This window comes from Manis pentadactyla, chromosome 5 (assembly GCF_030020395.1).
Source record: "Manis pentadactyla isolate mManPen7 chromosome 5, mManPen7.hap1, whole genome shotgun sequence".
Taxonomy (NCBI): domain Eukaryota; kingdom Metazoa; phylum Chordata; class Mammalia; order Pholidota; family Manidae; genus Manis; species Manis pentadactyla.
Window position 1 is genome coordinate 11935970 of NC_080023.1, and position 21606 is coordinate 11957575.

Sequence of the window (21606 nt, forward strand, 5' to 3'; positions counted from 1 at the left end):
ACAAGACACTTCCACCTCAGCTGCTGCCTGGGAGTCTCCTCCATCCTTCCTCCTTTAATCTTAGATTATTCAGGTTTCTTTTTAATTCTACTAAAAAAAAAAAAAAGTGGCCTTAAGGATTTTTTTTAAAAACTACTATTCTACCTAGGCTGACAGCAATAAAATTAAGATACCATGAATACGAAGAAAGCAAGAAAAGGAAAGCGCAGGGACATAGGCTGAAAGTGCTAAGCTCCGTGCAGGCAGAGAAGATCCGACCCAAGATCCCATCCCACAGCGTGCTGCACACGTGCACTCGGCATCTGCAGAAAAGGAGCCCGTGGAGCCAGGGACTCATCAGAGAGTACTGTGGCTAAATGGGGAGCCACCGTTCTGTAATTCCCTGGAAGCCACGTAGAATTGTTCAGAACAATTGCTCAGGGAAAACTTAAGACAAGAAAGTTTTGTTCCCATGTTCTTACCAAAAGGAAACTTTGAGACATAATCAACAGCCTCAGCAATACCTTACCAGCAGCCAAAGGAAAACATTTCATTGGACAGTTCCAGAAAGTAATGGAAAGATGCATTAGAGGAGGACTCATTAGAAGCCTTAGGTATACAGCTCATGGCTCAGGTCCAAGCCCAGGCAGGTGGTAGATTATACAGTAGGAGACTTGAACCTTTTTTAATAAACTATAGACCATAGCAATTCAGTATTTAGTCTTTGCCATTCATTCTTTTTCAAAAAGGTCAAGTTTATTCAATTGACATTAGTCCAACCAGGTAAAAGGGGAAATCAAAACTGTAATTATAAACTATTAGGAATTAAAAATGGGAATACCACACTTCAAAATCTACACAAAGCCAAAACAATTCTCAGGAGAAATTTTACACAATTTGGACCAGATCTTTATATTGAAAGTTGGAAATCATTCCATTTGTTTTCCTTTCTAGACTTCTTCAAAGTAAAAGAACTTACATAACATTTTCCATAAGGTGCATTGTTGCATGCTACCAAGAGGTACTGTGCAATAGCTTAGTCCAAGAGCATCATGCCTAAGAGTAAGGTTCTGCAGTCAGACAGATCTGGCTTCAGATTCCTGCTCTGTGTGTTCACAAGCTGTGAGGCCCTGGCTTAGTGAGCTCCTCTCCCTGGTCTCTTTTTCCATGTATGCAATTTCATCACTATGGTGCCCACCTCACAAGACTCTGGACAAAATTCAGTGAGGTTTTTCTGCATTTTTATTGGAGGATTAAGCTGGTTCAACCTTTAGGAAGTACAATTAGGTGATACCAATCAAAACACACAAAATTACAAATTGACCTGTCAATTCTATTTCTTGGAATTTATCCTACATACATACTTTTTAATTATGTTAGTAGAAGCAAAATGATGGAAATGAGTTAATAAGTAGAGAACTATTTGGCAGCAATACAAAAAGAATGAGGAATTAGCCCTCTACCTACTAATATAAAATAATGACTAAGTTGTATGCTTAAAAAGAAGGTAAAGTAATATATGCAATACGTTATCATTTGTGGAGAGAAGACCATACACACATATTTGCTTGTATATGTAGAAAATATGTCTGAAAAGACACAAACACACAAATACATACACAAAATCTGGGAACACTGGTTGCCTGTAAAGAAGCTAGCTGGGTGGCTGAGAATCAAGAATGGGATAGAAGCTTCACACTGCATATCCATTTGTACTTCTAAATGTTCAGCCATGGAAATATGTTATCTATTCAAAAAATTAAGTGTTTCTAAAATTCCATGAGATACTGGGACAAATCCAAGTGGAAAATGCCAATAATTCAACTAAAAATGAATACAGGCAAGAACCGGAAGTCCTTTGAAAAATGAAATACAAATGAATGCAAGGATATGACTGATTAGTGATTAAAGAAAAACAAAGTAAAATAAGATTTTTTCTATAACATGTCAGATGGGTAACAATAAAAAGTCTTAATAATCAGGGTTGGAAAAAGTGTGGGAAAAGAAGAGTTTTCATGCACTAATACTGGGAGTACAAATTGGTGTGCAAAACAGAGAACTATTTGGTAATACCAGACAGAATGTTAAATGCAAATACCATTTTCCATAGTAATTCATTTTCTATGGATTTCCCCTAGTGGTTTTATTTGCCCAAATATGCAAAACTACACATAGACAAGTGGTCTCTGCAGCAGTGTTTCACATAGCAAAAAGCTGGAAACCCAAATATCCATCAGTAAGAATGAAATGCATTGTCTAGTCAATGGAACTCCACAGAGCAGTTACAAAGATGAGGAAAAAGACTTACATATCATCACCAGGGAACAATATAAACACAGTGTGACTTACTCCTACAACAGGACACTAGAGTGCAGCTCAAGTGAATGGGTTAGGATCTATGGGTTCCAACATGGATAGAAACCAAAACATAACAGTGAGTAAAAAAAGCATACACAAAATAATACAATCTCGATATAGTGAGTACATAAAAACATGCATTGAGAGGACACAAGTTTCTGTAGAAAGGAAAAGAGGGAAGGCAGGAGAGGACTGGGGCAGGGAAGGTATATAATACGGATTCCAGTTTTGTCAATGATGTCTTCTCTTTTTAAAAATATCTGACTACATATTCATTCTGGGAGGATGATAAAACAACCAATGTTTCATGAAATTTTTCTTTTTCTCTGAATTTTATGAAATTAAGGAGAAACGAATGGATGTCTAGAATAATCTACCAGATACATGACATTTTAAAAGCAAAGGGTAGAAAAGCCTGCCAAATGATTTGGAAAAAAAAAAAAAAAAAAAAGCATGTGTGTGTGTGTGTGTGCGTGTGTGCATGTCTGTGTGTAAAAATCATTTTATGCATGTTTATTCCCCAGAGCCTAGAACAGAGCCTGACACTTGCTAAGTACTCACTAAGCATCCATTGAATGAATGAATGAATGGCTACATACAAAACCTGTTTAGCAATCCTTAACCTTTAAATGTTATGTGCTTTCTATGTACATATATTGCTTTTATATTTAAAAATAAATTAAGCTTTAAATTTTTTAAATACATATTAAGCATGAAAACAACGTATAAAATTCATTTAATGATTCTGATTTAGTTTGATATGTTTTCCTTCTGAGTTTGGGTATTCCCAGGACTGCTTGCCACCTTTAGTTTCAATTGCAGATGATGTTCTTCACATCACAGCTATTCGTTGACCTTGAGCGCCTCACAAATGTTTAATTACTGTTTAGTTTGGGAATTTTGTTGGCTAAAATACTATAAACTTGAGTTTTCCCATGAAAATAAAAAGGGCTAATCTTAGAAATAAAATTTCACATCTCCGAAATATAAATGCTATCACAAAATCTATGTTCTTTGAAGTTCATAGGAAAAATGGAGCTGCCCCTTGTAACTCACCCAGATAGTTGTATAAAGTGAAGAATATAAAGTGAAGCATTGGGATTGGAGGAAAGCAGAGCTGCATTAACAGCTGACAATACAGAAACAAAAAGGAAAAAACTGAAAACCTGACAGGGAAGTTCTAGAAGAAAATCTAAAAGCAAAGTAACAGCTCTAGAAAGGCTCATCGTCCTGAGGGTTTTACTGTATGATAGTGCAGTGGTATTATCATGACTCCAGTATTTCAAGAAAGTACACACAGCAAATACTCAAATTTTGCTGAGTGAATAGAGAAAAAAAAAATTGGTGGGGAGGAAAAAGTACAATCTTTTTAAAGACTCAAAAATACAAAAGCCAGAGATTACAAAGGATGTCCAATGTGCCAGGCACTACTGCATCAGAAAATTTATAATCTAGGACTACAGACTATTAAAAGGCAATGTTAAACTTGCAATAGTAAAAGTGCATAAATGATACAGAAACAGTGCAGACAAAACAATGAGATGAGAAGGACCATATTTCCAGAATAGGTAACACATGAGGAAAGTTTTAAACAACAGTTTTCCAAGAAGCACATAGAAGACAGGAGACAACAGAATAAGGGGTCTAATCTTGAGAGGGATTAGGGCCTCACATCAGGCAGGGAGTGCAGTGAATGAAAAGCAGGAGGGGAGGAATTATCTGTGAAATTGCCTTAAATCTCATCTCAAGCAAGCACTGGCAGCTTTTTTTTAAGTGTAGAGGGAGTAACTGGCTTCTTGAGGTGAATACTACATGGTGCAGTTATAAAATGGTTGGGAGGCTCATTTGTAAACTATATGAAATACTTTTCTTTTTCCTTTTCAGTACGTAGAGCTGAATCTTCATGAATCTAGTGCATGGATGACGTGGCTCTGATGTGTGTCTAACTGTGCAGTAGAGACTTGGGGACCTAACCTCACTTTCCAGCTGACCAGATTACCCAGCCGTCCCTTCTCTCAGAAAACATGGCTGTGCACTGCCCCTCATCATGAAGTGACCACCTCTGCTGGGTACCTGCAGTGCCCTCTGCAAACACCAGTTCACTTGTTTGCTTCCTGACGGATTCGTTTGCTAGAGCTGTTGGAGCAAAGTACCACAAATGAGGGGACCTCAACAACAGAAATGTATTGTCTCACAGTTCTCGGGGCTGGAAGTCCAGGGTCAAGGTGTCAGGGCCACAGCCCCTCTGAAGGTGCCGGGGAAGTGCCTGCTCTAAATTTCTCCTAGCTTCTGCTGGCTCCGTGGCTTGTGGCTGCATCAGTCCAGTCATCCAGATGTGGTCCTGTGTCTGCATCTGCCTCCAAATTTCTCCTTTTATAAGAACACCAATCATATTGGACTCAGGGCCCAGCCCACTCCAGTAGGACCTTATCTCAACGGATTGTATCTGCAGTGAGCCTATCTCAAAATAAGGGCATGTTCTCAAGTACTGGGTGAGGTGGGGTGGGGGTGGGAGTTTTAGGCCTTCAACATATAATTTTGGGGGAAACAATTCAACCCATAACACTTAGCTTGCTCCAAAGCTTCTTTCTGCCTCTATAGCAAATTCAGTGTGTAATTAAATATAAATAAATTTAGGAAAGTCGCATAAAAAGAGCATTGAAAATGAAGTCAAATGTTCTATAAAGACTTAAATAGAGGCGATCAATTGGATGAAATTACATGTGAGTAAACTGTAAAAGTCTACGGAGAAAAAAACAATCTAAAAATCCAGAAGCCTGAACTCCCAAGTGTTTTGCTCCAATTCAAAGCATCAAAATAAAGAAACCAAAATTATGGAGGGTACTCTTTGGGTGCTGTTTATATCAGAAATGCTAATCATGAAACTGTAACTAATTAACTATAATGAAAACAAAATTTCAGTCTTGGCCCTACATCAAAAGGTTGGTGGCTGAATGTTTCAAGCTCCTTGCTAAGAAACAAAAAACAAAAAAAAATCTTTTTCTTTAAGGCAACATCCTAATAGAAACAGAAATGGAAAGATGGCCATGAAACACTGTTCAGGGAAAAACTCAAGTTACACAATGTGCAGAGTATCCCATTTTTTTCTTAATAGTTTCAGTCTACTTGAAAGCATGTTTGCAAATCATTTTGAAAGGAATGGACCTGCTATGAATGAATCTAGACAGCGATCATCAGTGTTTCTAACATCACAAAAGAGAGACAAGATGTCCATCTCCCAACGCCAATATACAGTGTCATCTGTAAATTGCTTCTGTCCCCAAAATGAATCTGCATCTAATCTATACAAGTCCTAGTTTACAGGAAGTGCAGAGGACAGAGGTAAAAGTTAAGAACACCATGAAAATGGAATCAGCAAAGTTCAGCCTATGGGAAATACTACAGGAAAAGTAACTAGGCTTTTCAACAATAAATGGCAAGGGGAGAAAAGACCCGGAGGGGCATCCTATAAATTAAAAAGACACTGAGGGAGACATATGCCATATCAACCAATGGTAACATATGGGCATTATTTGGATCCTGATTCAAACAAACTGTTAAAAAATTGCATTTACAAGACATTCAAGAAATCAGAACACTTCCTGAATATTTGATTATATTGAAGAACGATGGTTAACTTTCTGGAGTGTAACAGTATTTTGTCATTATTTTTAGAGACACATACTGAAATATTTATAGATGCAGTGACAGAAAGACTGGGATTTGCTTCAAAATGGAGGAGTTGAGTCGGAGGAGTGGGTAGAGGAAGAAATAGAACAAGACTGTCAGGAGCTGAAAGCTGTCGAAGCTGGGTGGGTGATGGCATACGCGGGCTCATGAGACTCTTCAACTGTGCATATACTTGAAACTCTCCATAGTAAAAGTTTAAAAAAAAAAAAGATTTGATTGCTATATTCACTATGGAAAATGGTTTGGTAGTATTATTAAAAGTGAAAGTATGTACACCCCCATGGCCCAGCAATTCATTCCTAGGTCTATATCCACCAGAAATGTGCCCATGTAATCCCAAAAGACACATACAAAAATCTGCACAGTACACTATGCACTATGACCAAGCTAAGGACTGAATGTTTGTATCCCCCCACATTCAGATATTGAAGCCAGTGTGATGGTATTTGGGGATGGGGCCTGTAGGAGGTGATCAGGTTTGGAGGAAGCCATCACAGCAGGGCCCCCATGATGGGATTAAAGTCCTTATGAGAACAGAAAGGGACCAGAGCTCTCTCTCTCTCTGCCACATGGGGGTATAGTAAGAAGGGCAGCCCCCTACAAACCAAGAGGAGGACCCTCATCAAACAACCAAAACTCCTGTACCTTGACCTTGGACTTCCAGCCTGCAGAACAGTGAGAAATAAATGTCTACTGTTTAAGCCACACAGTTCACGGTGTTCTGTTACAGCAGCCCAAGCAGACTAAACAGGCCCCAAATGGAAACCTCTTAAATGCCAATCCAGTAGGACAGGTAATTAACTTACGGTATATTCACATGACAGAAGAGTATACAACAGTGAGATATGTTTACAACTACATGCAACAGTATGGATGAATCACCTATAAAATGCTGAGTAAAGGAAGCCAGATCTAAAGTAAATACAGGGCTCCAGCAGGCACGACTAATCCATGCCACTGGGCATCGGGAGAGGGGCTACCTTTGGGGTGAGTTGGGGACAGTGAGCAGGAAACAAGCGAGGGTTCTTCTGGGGCCTTCTTTTTTGCTTGATCTGGGGACGAGTTACACAGATATGTGCAGTTTGTGAAGTCACCCAGCCATAGGTTTGGGTGCCCTTTTCTGTGTGTGCATATTATATTCAACATTGAAAAAAATTAAACACTAAAAAAAATTTTAAAGATTCTCACTTAGTCAATATGGGGTGGGACCTAAGAATCTGCATTTCTAACAAGCTCCCAGGTGATGCTAATGCTCTTGGTCCAAAGGCCATACCTGGTGTGGCACTGAGTTTGGCCACTGCTGTCCAAGTGGACATGAAAATTCCTGGGAACAGGCTCAGTGGATAAGGCATCCTCCTCGTGGCCTCCTTCCTGCAGGGTTATAGGTTTACTAAGTGATGCCCACTCTTCACTGTTGGCAGAACCCCGTGCAAACACATTGGCCTAACATTCAGGGCCTATCTTCCACCTGCTACAAGCTAAGGCCGGGCTTAAGGCCTAACAACCTCCCAGACGTTCTGGGCTCAAGCCTCATTTAATGATCCCTCCTGGAGACACCTTCTTTTCCCTATTTTTCTTTATGCCACTCAGGCATGGCTCTCAACACAGGCTTTACACACATATTATCATTTAAGCTTCACATCTAAAAGCTATACAATGAATTGTGATTATAGTAAGAACAGAGGCTCTGAAAATTAAACAACTTGGCCAAGATGGCCCAGCAGGTAATAGGCAAGAGCTAAGATCTGAACCAAATGAAGCCTGTGAAATGTATCCTGCCTCTGTTTCCCCCACTACCTTTGCCTTGTGCTAAGTTAGTTTGTTATTACCTCTCTCTGGACCATTGCAGGTCCCTACACCTCCTGGCCACCTATCCTACCAGCTGCTATCAGATGCTTTTCCCAAAACCCAGTTCCACTTGTACCCTGGCTCACAGCACCAGCCAGGTGCCCTGCAGAAAGCAGGGGCTATCACTAAATGCTTGCCAAATGAATAAAAACTTGGCTTATGCTACCTTAGCTTTCTTCCCTTTGCAAGACTCCCTGACCTGCCAGTCAGGGTCCTCAAGCTCTGGCTTCCCAACCTTGGCAGACTTATTCCATAAATACCACCCTCATGGGTACACTGTGACCACCATCTCCTCTACTCTGCAGACATACTGTTCCCCTGGCCTGGAACACCCTTTCCTCTCCAACCCCAGTCATCCTGCCAGCAATGCCTTTTCTAAGTGGAATGAATGGACATGTGGCTCCTAAACATAAGCCATCATGCCCTTCCTAGTGAGCCTCAGCCCAGGACACTGTATCGCTCCTACAGCTTCAGACCAGGGCACACATTTGTGAAATGCCCACAGCAGGTTCTAGAGCACATTTGCCGTGGCACACAGTTAACTGTCTTCCTGGTCTGATCTAAGCTAATCTTGTCTTCTAACTGGGAAGTTAGGTAGGCCTTTGTTTCAAGACCCAACTAAACAAGACCTTTCCATCTTTTTATTTATAAGGATACAACATGGGCTCCTCTGTAGAGTCAAACACAAAACTTTGTATACCATTTTTGGTGGACACAGGCCATAAAAATGGAAAGCTCCCTGGTCCAATGGCATAAAAACAAGGGCCCAGGCTCCAGGGCCTCCCTTCTTCTGCTCCTGCACTGAGACTTTGCACTCAAAACACTTCTACTCTTTCAAATGAAAAATTGTATCTATGGGTAAATATCTTCTTTGAAGATGTTGCTCACAGAGGAATCATCCTGAAGCCATCTGTTGTGGTTAACATAGTAAGTTAGTTAAGCTAATAAACAGGAATCCATCTCTCTTTTTTTTTTTTCATCTTCAGTTATGAAGACATCTGCCTATGATTTGGTGCTCATGAAATGCACTGGCCCCAAATGTCTGAAAAACCACAATTACCTCATATGCATCCTTCATGTTGCAAAGCACCTAATGGGCATTTTGAAACCATTATGAAATCTAATAACTTGATGAAAGAATATTAAAAATGGGATGGTGGAAGAAAACCAGCATTCTAAGACGTCACCTGCTGAATTCAATGTTATTTTCTTTAAGCAACCTACCAAACTCTTTTTCAACAGTGTAGTGCTGGTGTGCTCTGCTCTACTCTTGAAACTTCTAGAAATTTCTTTCTCTAAAGTAGTAAGTATTGGTGAATGTCAAGGGACAAGCAGGCTAACACCCTCAGATTGCATTAGGATTTAAACTCTTCAGGAGCCTCCTTCTGGACTGACAATGATGTTGGAGTTTAAAACCTTAGAATGCATTGAAGTAGGATTTCTTTTAGCCTGATCATTTGAAGGAAGACTTAAAAATACTGCTTTCCCTTGTAAAATAAGTGTGAGGAAGCCTTCCTACAAAATCCAGAGGGAGAGAAATAACACAACACATGGAAAGAGATAACAGGATTAACTAATTACATGATATGCCTTAGAATAAATAACATATGGATGCTTTGCAATCTTTTTTGAAGGAGTCATTGTAAATTCATATTAAACAACTGAATTCTACGCCTTTTACACAAAAAAGACAAAAGAAGCAAGACTGAAAACACTAGTTGGTATTTACTCAATACTGTTTACATTGAGTCTACAAATAAGGAGCTATCTATTGAGGATATTGAGTATGTATGCAACATTAAGAAATAAACTCAGTTTATTTTCTACTTTTGTCCTTTAGATTTCCAAATTTGGTCTTTTAAGCAATGATATGAGCTGTAAGCAGTATTTGTTCCTGACTCTCTTCAATGACAATGGGGCTCAGAGTGATTTATTCCACTGGATAGATACTTAAACTAACAAAAAATTGAGAACTACACTTCAAACTATTTCAATTGGTTACTCTGAGACAAATATTTTTTTAAAACCTTCAATATGAATGTATTTTAATGAAAATCTATAAACTGCCCATAAAATAAATAAACACTGACATTCACTAAATACATTCTGTCTCTCTCACACATACACACACACACACACACACACACACACACACACACACACACACACAAATAAGCCTCTTGTAATCTGACCAGTTCAGGAAAATGATAAGATCACTACCAATTTTATAATTTTTAGCAATCAATGATCATATTCAAATCTTTGGAATTTAAGTAACTAGTTCACAATAAAGCTAACATCAAGTCAATAAAAATGTCAACTGCTAAACCCTAAGAGCAGACACTTCCCACAGACCATCTAAGTTTTCATAATCCTATTCCTGAAAACAGCCCCCCCACCAAAGACTTCCCCTCCGTACTGCTGAGAAGGGGAGGCAGTGGTTAGAAGGCCGCGGTGGAATGTATAAAGAATCACAGCACGATGCCATAAATGTTCTGGCCGAAGTTACTCAGGTAGACAGCTCTGGCCTTGCCCCAAGCCAGGTCACAACTGCATTTTGCGGTGGGTGGAGGAGAGCTAAGTGCTGGCATAGCCATGAGGGGTAATTATTAACTTCTCATTTGGTGATGGAGTATCTGCTTTTCCACCCTAATTTTCACCTTTGGTATGTATTGGAAGAAGGATAAAGAATTGGAAAACCCGCATAGCAACACAGTTTGATTTCATTTCTTAACAATCACATTCCTGACACCCTATTTAACCTGGTACAAGTTTTCTTAAGTTCGGTCCAAATACTTTCTGCTCCCATGCAAGTCAATCACCTTGAACCTCATACTTTAAAGCACTGAATATAGTAAGTATTGGTTACATTGTCATTAGCAAACAAGACTGTGTGTACATGTGTGTGTGTTTGAAGATAAATCCTATCTTATCCTGTGCTGGGCACTTACCTTCGGGGAAAGCATTGGGCTGCACCACGTGGAGAAAGAGGTGCACCATTTGAAAGAGAATGCCAATGGGTCCAGCTTTATGATAGTCTTGGGTCTCATAGTTCGGGGCAGGCAACACCAAGTCCAGGGCACCACCACTCTTTGCGGGCGACGGCAGCCTCTCTGAAATGGTATTCCCGAACAGCTCCAACAGCAGCAGGAAGCCGAGTACAGGGGCCATAGCTAGCAAGATCCCCCAAACATGAGGAAGAGCTGGGGGTGTCTGGCCTCAGAGGTTCGGGAATCCTGAGCGAGGACAGGAGCATGCGTTTTGCTAGAGAAGAGGTGCGGCGGGGACTGTGCGTGTGTGTGGAGTCCTCGGTGTTCTGGCCGGGCTGGCCTGCACTGATGGTCTCAGGAGCGCGTGGGGGGCTCAGCGGCTCAAGGCACCATCCCTGTGGGAGAGAAAGAGCAGATCACCAACCCTGCCAGCGCCAGGCACCCCCTGAGCGAGCAAGTGGAGGCTGCAGCACCTTAGACCAGCCCTCCCCCTAATCCGCTGTCACCCAGCCTGCTTAGAACCTGCTTAGAACTGCAGAGCCCTCTGGGGGGGGGCCACACTCAGCACGGAGGCCCCCTTGGAGGGTTCAGGAAACACCCCGATGGTGTAGAAAGGCCGTGTAGGGTCAAGAACTAACATTTATTGGCACTTACTATACCCAGACATGGCTCTACGTGCTTTATAGGGTGGACCTTGTTGAAAGCATTATCCCACTTCACAAATGAGAAAACTGACCCAGGGAGGAACTCATGACTTGTCTGAAGTCACGGCTGCATAATGGTGGGGCCAGAATTGAAACCCAGTAGATCCCCTCAGAGCCCAAGCTGTAACCACGGCCCCAGACACTCCCCCGACTGCCTCCCTCAGGCCCCAGGAACAGACAGACTGGATGCTTATTTTTCTTCCAAGTTTCTGTTGCCGTCTCCGTCTCTGGATAGATATCTTACCTGCCTTTTACTCTTGAGGGGTGTTCACTGATCTTATTTCAGACATCCCCCTATCCACACCTCACCACCAACCCAAAGTAGAGGAGCATGGGGTCAAACTCTTTAAGGCTGTGACACTAGAATTAATCTTTCTAACACCCTCACCAGGTAAGCCTGACAGAAACCTCTGCCTCCAGGTGGCCACCTGAACAACTAGGGGGCAGGACAATGACAAGCAGGGCAGAGGGAGACTCCCGTCCACCGCTGGGGAAAGGAAGAGAGAAACAGGAATGTTAAAAGCAGCTACCAATCCAGCACCCAGGGTGGGAAGGGTCCCAGAGTGCCTCCAGGGTGGACCCAGTCCTCCTTGAGGTTCTGTCTCTAGAACTGAACACAAGGCAGGAACACAGCCAGGGCTCAGCAGGTACTGCTGAATAGAAAACTAGATAAGCCACAGTAACTGCTGCTTATGCCATCACATGAGGCAAAGTGAATCACAACAGAACCTACCAGAAGAGCTCACGTGCTCCATTCAGCCTCCCAGTCCAGGGGTCACACACACACCCTGATCTTACTTTGCACAGTAGATAAAACACTAACTTTCCAAATAAGGACAGGGTGATCCTGAAACACAGAGATTGGGTGGTGGGGGGTCATCAAGAAAGTGACACATTGTACAAGGGGCCAGAGGACCCACCACCTACGTTCCACCGAGTCAAAAAAGTTCCAGACCATAGGTGGGTCTGCATGAGCTAGCTGAATGAGGATGTTAATTCATATGCAATCCCCTGAGATGTTGCCTCATGTCCTAAGTCTCATCCCATTCTAGTTCTGCACAGGACTACAGACAGAATGACCCTAAGCTCTCCCTTTATCAAATCAGGGCCTCCGGGTCCCCAGAGGCTCCCAGTGCCAACCTTGTTAACTCCAAGCTTCTGTGTTGGCTTCTCCACCTCACCCACTGACACACCAGGACTGGAAGGGCCATCTCCTGCCATGGCTGCTGTAAACATCCCATCTTCGGGCCCTGAAGTACTCTAGCCTTTCACTGGTTCTCATAGAAAATCACTATTGTGCACACTGAAGCACAGGCCTGCTCTGCTCAATCTTCAAATCATTTCCAGAAAGAACAAATGAGAAAGGAACAAAACAAGTTAGCTATTGTGAGGCCACTTTCTGGAAGTTTCCAGGGCAGCAGTGTAGGAAGAAGAAATGAAAGGAGAGAGTGTGTGTGATTATTCAGATAGGACTGCACTCCTTTGTGCAGGTAGGCGCACGCGCACACACACACACACACACACCCCAACACTCACACTCCACATACACACAACACACACTGACACACACCATGCACACTCATAAATATACTCAATACGCACACTTGCACACACCACACACATCTTGTTTTCTGCAGAAGGACAGGCAGGGAGCATAGCAGCTGGAAGGATTAAAGGCTCAGCTGCTCAGAAAGGCTGACTTCCTGGTAATGCCACCAAGCCTCAGCCAGGGATGGGGAGAAACACAGCAGGAGAGACATGGCAGAAGGCACTTGGGAAAGTGAGGACTAATTCCTTTAGATTTCAGTGCGTCTTGCTCCAAAGTGTGGGTCCCTCTTGAACTGTAGAATAAATTTTAAGAAAATATTAAAATCTCACTATTTATGAAACAGACAATTGATAAAAGTCAAGCCAAAAACGAGGAGTTTTTCTTCTCAGTTTTAATTGGCTGGGCCAGAAGAGACGGTCTGGGTCCTTACCTATTATGCCCCACTGGTTAGCAACTGGGATTCTCCAGGAAATGCCAGCGTGAAACTCTAGAAAGCCCTCCTGGTCCAACAGCTGTTAGCATAAAATGCGTGTTTCTTTAAAATGCAGATTATCAGACTTAACTTGGGAAGATGAGGCCCATTAGGCTGTGTTTTTAACATTCTCCCCTGGTGACTGAATCTTAAGACAACTCAAGTTTGAGAACTGGCATGACACTGTTTGTCACTGACTATGCCACTTCCCAAAGGCACCTTCGGCTTCCGAAACGCAGCTAAGACAAAAGGTAAAAGCTCCCCAAAGTCCTTCCTGTATTCCCTGACCTGATCGATCCCAGGTGTGGTGTGGGGTCCCTGATTTATGCATCTCTGTACCCCCAGCCCTGCACCCATGGGCACTCAATAAGGATTGGTGAAATCAAAGATGCAGGATAGAGGATGGACACAAAATGATCATTTGCTGGTTTAAGGGGTGCAGATTCCTGGTTTCCACTCCAAATGGACTGAGTTCAAACTGGGAAAGGAGTCTAAGAACATGACTTTTAAGCAAATACCTAACATGATTCTGAGCCCAGAGGGCAGAGAATATCACTTCTGTGAATGGTGGTTTGAAAGCAAATATTGTGACCATCCAGCTCCACTTCTCTTGATGGAACTTCTTTTAAAAGGATCTTTGTAGTGGATGTTTGTCATTCGGGGTTTTTGGGGATAGGTCAGTGGAATGGGGGCTGCCCAATTTCTGAGCCCACCTTTGTGAGTCCTGTGGCAGCAGGCCTGCCTATCATGGGAAGGCCGGCTGAGGCACCCAACCTCTGCGCTGGGGTCAAGCTCAGCCAATCAGCTGCTTCCTCCGGGGCTTGTGCTCGGAGCAGCGCTCTCAAGCACAGGCAGTTTCTAACTCATTCTAGTGATGATGGTGGTAGTGCCAGCATCACATCGGGTCCAGCCATGGCTATGCACCATTCAGGGGTCCTCTTGCATGTCCAGAGTCCCACTTCCGTGGGCTCCTGAGCCTGGCTGGCCAGCTTTCTTGTCACTTCTCTAAGCCACCCAGAACCCAGTCCCTTTTCTGATAAAATTGCCCCTAACTGGCTTCTATCATTTGTAACACAGCATCCTGGCCCTTACCAAACCTAGATATAGCTCTTGGCTCCCCGCAAAACCTATTCCTTTCATATTTTGAACAGTACCAACAAAACAATAGTTGGTTTAAAGTTTTATTATTTTCAATCTGTCCTTTGATGCACTCGTTTACTTCACTGTACTGAAACAGAGAAACAATAGTCTGGAATGAAAATCATAAGGAAGTTCATAAAAAAATAATTGTGGGACACAGGAACACAACAAAACTAACCTAAACAGCTGCTTAAGAGTCAACAGTGCAAACTTTTGAGACAGGGCAGGCAGGTGTCCTGTCCCACTGAACTCTGTGATGGGAAGCTATCCCTATGTTCTCCTGGCTTTCCTCTGCTCATCTGGGAAATGCGGTTTGGAATAGTTTTGGAGGACTGGGGACCCAATAGGCATAGCACCGGGCACACAGCTGGCAGCCAATAAAGGGGCAGTACCCACCCCCCGCCCAGCACCCACGCTCCCAACTTCAACTCCCCTAGGATCACCCTGACAGGCAGGACAGCTCTGAGGATACTGCAAGAGAAAATTCACAGTTGAGAAAATAAGTGGCTAACTTCACACAAGTTGAACCATACGACGTTATCCACAGTCAAGTCAACTTTGAGCCACAAAAACGGCAATTTCACATGGCTCATCCCAACGCAGAATTGCAGACGTTGGTTTCTCCAGTAGCATCTGTTGGGGCAGGGGCGTTCCAGGACCTAATCCTGCAACTGCTTATCTTAGCAAAGGTCAGCCGCCACCCACAGGAACCCGGAAAACCTTTCTCGAGCAAAGCCGGCAGGACAAAGGTTAGCAGCCCCACTGGCAGCAGGCGCAACCTGTTGCTGCAGTAAACTTAGGGCGCCGGCTTCCCCGGCCTTTCCTTGCAACCCACCGCCAGGCGGGGAACCTCCGTCCTCGCTCCCTCCCGGGAAGGAGCCTCTCTCCGGCGGCGGGACACAAAAGAATGGGCGGCAGGCAGGCGCGGGAAGCAGGAGCCTCAAGGAATTCGCCGCCGCGGGGGGAGGGGTTCTGCAGTCACGGGGTGCCCTCTGCGGGTCGGCGCGGATCTCGGCGCCAGGAAGCAGGCGGTCCCGAGCGGTACCCGCCTCCGCAGGATCGGATCCCCTGCTATACTCTTCGCGGGCTTTTGGGGAAACTGACCTTGGGCCTCCAACTGTCTCGCACCCCGAAACTCTTTCCTCTGTCTGCGCTTCCCTTTGTTGTCCCGGCCGGCGCCGGCAAGCACCGAACATCTACGAGCTGTGTATCTAAAGGAGGCTGCCGTTGTTCCAGCCAGGGGTGCGTGCGCTCTTCCACTGGCGCGAGGAGACAGCTCCCAAGGCACCCCCAAAGCCTCCTCTGGCTGCGGCCGGTTGCACGACCTCCCCCACTTGGCAAACCCGAGACAGGTGACCCGTTTCCATTCCCAGCCGGAGGCTCAGTGGCCCGCCCCCGGTGCCACCCCTCGCACTCCCTTCACCGCAGAACAGTTCCCAGGCCGCGGACCAGCCTCCCCCCGGTCCGCCGCCCTGCCAGAGAGCAAGCCCGCGGCCAGAGGGGTCCCGGGCCCGCTTACACTCCCACCGCCCGCTTGTGCCCAGAACCTGGCGAGCCACCGCCGCCGGCTCCCTCCCACTGGAGGAAAGACCCACCATGCAGCACCCCGGCAGCCCGCAAAGTTTGCGAGCGTCCACGCCGCGCCGGCAACTCCCGCCGGCCGGGCTCCCGGACCTCCCCATCCGCCCTGCAGCCCCTCCGGCTCCCTGGCCGCTCTCGGGGCACTTACCACCTGCAGCGGGGCCCGGGAGTAGAGGGGCGCAGAGCGAGCCCCCGCGTGCCCCATTCCCCGCCCTCGGCCTTCTGGAAGCGGGGCGCTCAGCCCCCGCCGACTCCGCAGACGCCTCCCGGGCTCCGAGTGAGGACGCGGCTACTCACCGCGCGCCCCGAGCCGCTCCCGCCTAGGCCCTCGCGGCCGCGTCGGCCCGACCCAGCTCATGAATGATTTATGAACCGGCTGGGAGGACCACCCGGACGGCTTCCGGAGGGGCCTGTTGCCCAGACCTCTGGCAGCCGCCGGGAGCAGACCCGGGGGCGCTGGCGGGGACCTGTTGCGCCTCCCCGACGCCGGCCGAGACGTGCGGGTGCCGCGGCGGGAACCGCAGCGCTGCCGTGCACGCACTCACCCGCAGCGGCGAGCGGGGCGCGCGGCCAGGTGCCCGGCGGGGTCGGGCTCAGTATTTTAAAGATAGCTGAGCCGGAGGCTCCGGATACGCTGCCACGTGCATCCCGTCCCGGGCAGCTCCGCCAGTCGCCCCGGGGCGCCCATCGAGACCCGGGCTGCAGCCTCTTCCCGGGGCCGGAGGCCTGCCGCCCGAGACGCCCTTCTCGCCGCCCCCCCCCCCCCCGCCCCCTGGGCCGGGCAGAGCCCTCCACGTGGAACGCCGCTCCCCTAAAAACTTCCCCTCTCTCTGGTTCCAACTCAGGGGTGCCTCAGCTGACTCCCCATGCCGCTTTAGGAGCTTCTATTGCCACTTCCCCAAACATTTTTTTGTTAATTTACCAATATAAAACAAAACCCAAATCATCTGCTCCCTGAGTATGTGCCAATCACAATGCCAGTGGCGGCAGCATTTCTCCCGAACATACACGCAGGCATCGCTACTGCACAGCACGAAACACGCGGTGCTATACTCACTTCACGTGGGCCTCCCGAGGCTGTGAGTTGCCTGATATCCCCACAATCCACCAGGCTGCTAAGCTGAGCGGTGGAACCCTTCTGCCAGAAGGAATCACTCCCGCTTCTAACTGCACGCACCGGTGTGCACCTCAAGGCTCACTAACCACTTCCTGTCTTGAACTGAGAATACTGTCTGATAGGAAAAATGTTTGTGGAAGAGAAGCTCCTTTAGAACGGTATCTAGCACGCACAGTAGGTATTTAATGTTTGCGATATGGGTGAATGGACAGATGGACAATTGAATGACAGGCAAGAGTATTTACTCAGTAGCTCTTTGACTTACCCCAGAATCTAGGATAAAACAGACGCTGGAAAGAGCATTGTTTGATTTGACGTTTAAATTGATCTTGAATGTGAGTATTTCAGAACAACAAATGCTAATTCAGGAAACTTCTGAAAATTACACTACAGACATGGCAAGGTTAGGTGGTACTCCTGGGCCTCGAATCAGGCCTGCTGTTTCCTCCTCTGAAGCCCCTGCTGGTCAGGGGCCTCTCCAGAGGCCCCAGCCCTGCTCCAAGGGAGCTCTTGGGGTGGGAGTGAGCTCTCTCCTGATAACTGCTGGCTCTGACCTGCCTCAAATTTGGGCCCTGTCCCTTTTTATCACTGTAACTTCGGCTGCTTAGTCTCGATGATCCTCAGTTTCCTTGTCCGCAAAATGAAGAAAATCGTGTCTCAGAGCACATTTTGTTCCTAATAATAGTAATGACAACAGGAGCCATAGTGTTGAGAGCTAGCACTGCATGAATGTCCACTGCCATGAGGCGCTATGCCAAGTGTTTTAAGGGCATCATTTTATGTGTTTTAGCAACAGTGACAGTATATATTATCTCCACCTTCAAGAAAAGGCTGAAACAGCTTCAGTAGTTTGCTCAAGGTCACAGAGGTAGGAGGTTAAGTGAAGCACTGAATTTGAACCCAGATCCAGCCTCCAGAGCCCATGATTGTCCTAACACAAGTGCACTGAAAGATAACATAAAATCCTCTCAGGCCTGTGCTCCCCCCCCGGACAATGTAGCAGGGCACTCCAGCACTGGATCGAAAAGGGTGGCCATCTGTCTTCCTGTAGGCACTGAATGCTTTAGCTGTTTTTATCCATTTTCATACTCCCCCCAACACCTACACTACCTGGACTATTGTAGGTATTCAGTAAGTGAATGAATAAATAATAAACACAGAACACAATATTAAGAGCAGCCTTAGGCAGACAGTGACAGGACTTAATGATTTGTTCTGTTCAATTTGGCCTGGAGTCCTAATGCTGCAGTTCCACTATTTAGCACAACTGAACTTCTATGTCATCTGTTATATGCAAAGCCAGAGGGGTGACATCATTCCCATACATACAGTCATTAGATGCAAAAATTAGGTCTCCCTTTCTGAAATCACTCCTCATGTTTCCTTTGCATATGAAATCTACACATTAGTCAGCATGGCATTCTAGAAAGAGCCAGGAGATTCATTCAGGTTCTCTCACTAACTGCCAGTGTGGTGCCTGGTAAGTCAGACAGTCCACCCTGGGCTGCACATTGTTCTTGCTCTAATAAGCCATGCTCAGTGACCACACAGGGCTAGAGGTTACCATTTTGGACAGGACAGATACAGGACATTTCCATCATCGCAGAAAGGTCTACTGGAGAGTGCTGGGTTAAACAGTGAATCATAATAAAGGAGAAATTACAACAGGACTGGGATAAGAAACTTCAGTTTCAACATATGTTACCAGGATTATGTGGCATTAGAAACGAAGTATTGATTGAGAATGATTATTGTCATTCAACAATCCTCAGTCTTTGACAGGAGATTCCTTATAAAGGACTTTGGGTATTTTTCTTGGAATCACTGAGACTAAAACAAAATGGCTAGCGAGTATATTAATTCTAGTTAGCCCAGTAATTTCTACTGTGGCTAACTATGTTCCAAAACAATAATGTGTTTATGTGACCAACAAACATGGCAGCATATGATCCTTTAGAAAAACAGGGTTGTACCGTCTCAGTATCCACTGCCCTGCCTTCTGAGGACTGAAATTCGTTAAGAGACAGCCAAGGAGAGAGGGAGAAGGAAACAGAGAAAGAGACAGAGACAGAGGTTGTTCTAAACAGAAATTCCAGTAGTTTTGAAGATGGCTTCATGTAAGCCGGGGTTCTCCTGGAAGTGTTTTACTCGTGATTTCCTGCTCACCTTGCTTTTCCCCCTTGCCTCTGAGCTTAGATGCCAAAAGCAGCATTGCCCATGTTTAATAACCAAAAACCAACACAGCATTCTATTTCTACTTCAAGAGCCTTTAGGTGAGATTTGTAACTCATCCCTCAAGCCCACTGCATACACCAAAGGCAGAGGAAGAAAATTTCAATCCAGTCTATTCAAAAGGAGGGGAAAGAGAGAGAAGGGGACAGAGCGCGGCCAGTGCCTCAGGACTTGGATTCTGACGGTGAAACCCAGGAAGTTGGAAAACCCCACCCCACTTTGATAGGTGCAGGTATGAGGTAGTTTTATATTTTATGTACTGGCTCTGTCTTCTAGTAGCTGTTTCAAATAAATGCCTTATCCCTAGGGCTGGCTTTCATCTGCACCTTTCCCTCTGACATCATTTTTAACATGCATTAACTCAAATGGGGCTTCTTAATTTGTCTTTAGCAACCAGATGGAAAAAATGAGGGTAGCAGAAAGGCAGAGAATTAGAAAGCATTAGAATTTTCCATCTCATTTCCTCACTGAAGGTGAGGCTCTTTCCATCTACATGGAAAGATTGTAGAGGAAGGTAGGCAGGAAAATTCCACAATTTCTGATTCTATAGTTGTCAGTTTTTACCATGTCCCAAAAGAGAGTCACCCAGGAACTTGTAAGGTATCCACCAGCAAAACTTATGTCTGCAAAGCAGTGTTTCACCCCTCCCACCCCCCAGAATAATTACTGTTACCACTTTCCTCTAAAGAACAACTAAGTTTCACTTACCCTCTTTATCATTATCTGAAAGAACTTATTAGGCATCTGTTACTCATTCATTCATTCATTCATTCAGTAATATTTACTCAGCACCCACTATAGGGCTAGTCTCCAGTTACTGTGACCTAAGACATACTTACGAAAAAAAAAAATTGTATCAAACTCTGTCTTTCCAGTTATTTAGGCCTCACATATTTCCCTCACTGGGACTTTTCTGAAATGCATTATCTGAAAAATTCTCTTTTGCTTCATACTTTATCTGCTATACCTAAACTATCATCATATATTTATTTTAAACCCAGTAAACCTTCTGCTAATTAAAACACTCTTCATTTTTGCCAGCACGTGTTAAATTGTAGTCCCATCCATCCTTGAAGGCATTATGCTAAGGGAAATAAGACAGAGAAAGGCAAATGCCATCTGATTTCACTTATATGTGGAATCTAATAAAACCAAACTCATAGAAACAAGGATCAGATTTGCGGATGCCAGGGTCAGGGGCTATGGAGTAGGGGAATTAGGTGAAGATGGTCAAAAGGTACAAATTTGTAGTTGTAAGATAATTTAGTTCTGGGAATGTAATGTACAGCACGGTAACTATAGTTAATACTACTTTATTATCTATTTGCAAGTTGTCAAGACAGCAGATCTTGAACGTTCTCATCACAAGCAAAAACTATTTGTAACTATGGGAGGTGATAGATGTTAACTAAAATTATTGGGGTGATCATTTCACAATATATACAAATATCAAATCATCATGTCCTATACCTGAAACTAACACAATAGTGTACGTCAATTATATCCTAATAAAATTGAAAAACATAAAATAAAATGAAAGCTATGTAATACAACATAAAAAAATTTTAGTTCCATCCAACTACTTATACCAGAGAGTGAAAAAGGAGCTATTTTGGGGTATAGTGGGGAAAGCATGGTGTGTAAGGCTGAGCAGCCCTGGGAAAAAGGGCTAACTTGGCTCCTCCATTCACACACTCATTCATTCATTCATTCGTTCTCTCTTTTGTTACTTATACATTCATCCAGTAAAGCTGACTGAGCACCTTCTGTGGACCAGACTGGACAAAGAGCTATGGCAGAGAACAAGACAAAGGGGACCCCTGCACTCCCAGAGCTTATCCCCTTACAGAGGAGAACATGAAACATGAAAACCAAAAAGTTAATTACATTTGCTGTATACCTTTTAATAAGTTACTTAACCCCTCTGAACTTCAGTTTCCTCACCC

The 21606-nt window shown here is 44.7% G+C and overlaps 1 protein-coding gene across 1 annotated transcript in view; it reads right to left on the reverse strand.

Moving 5' to 3' along the window:
• PROM1 (prominin 1) overlaps window positions 1-21606 on the reverse strand; it is a 114448-nt gene that overhangs the window by 82565 nt on the left and 10277 nt on the right. The window contains exon 2 of the mRNA XM_036921074.2: window positions 10827-11260. Within this exon, the coding sequence (XP_036776969.2) occupies window positions 10827-11046 (220 nt within the window). The 5' untranslated portion in view covers window positions 11047-11260. The remainder of the gene's footprint in view (window positions 1-10826; window positions 11261-21606) is intronic.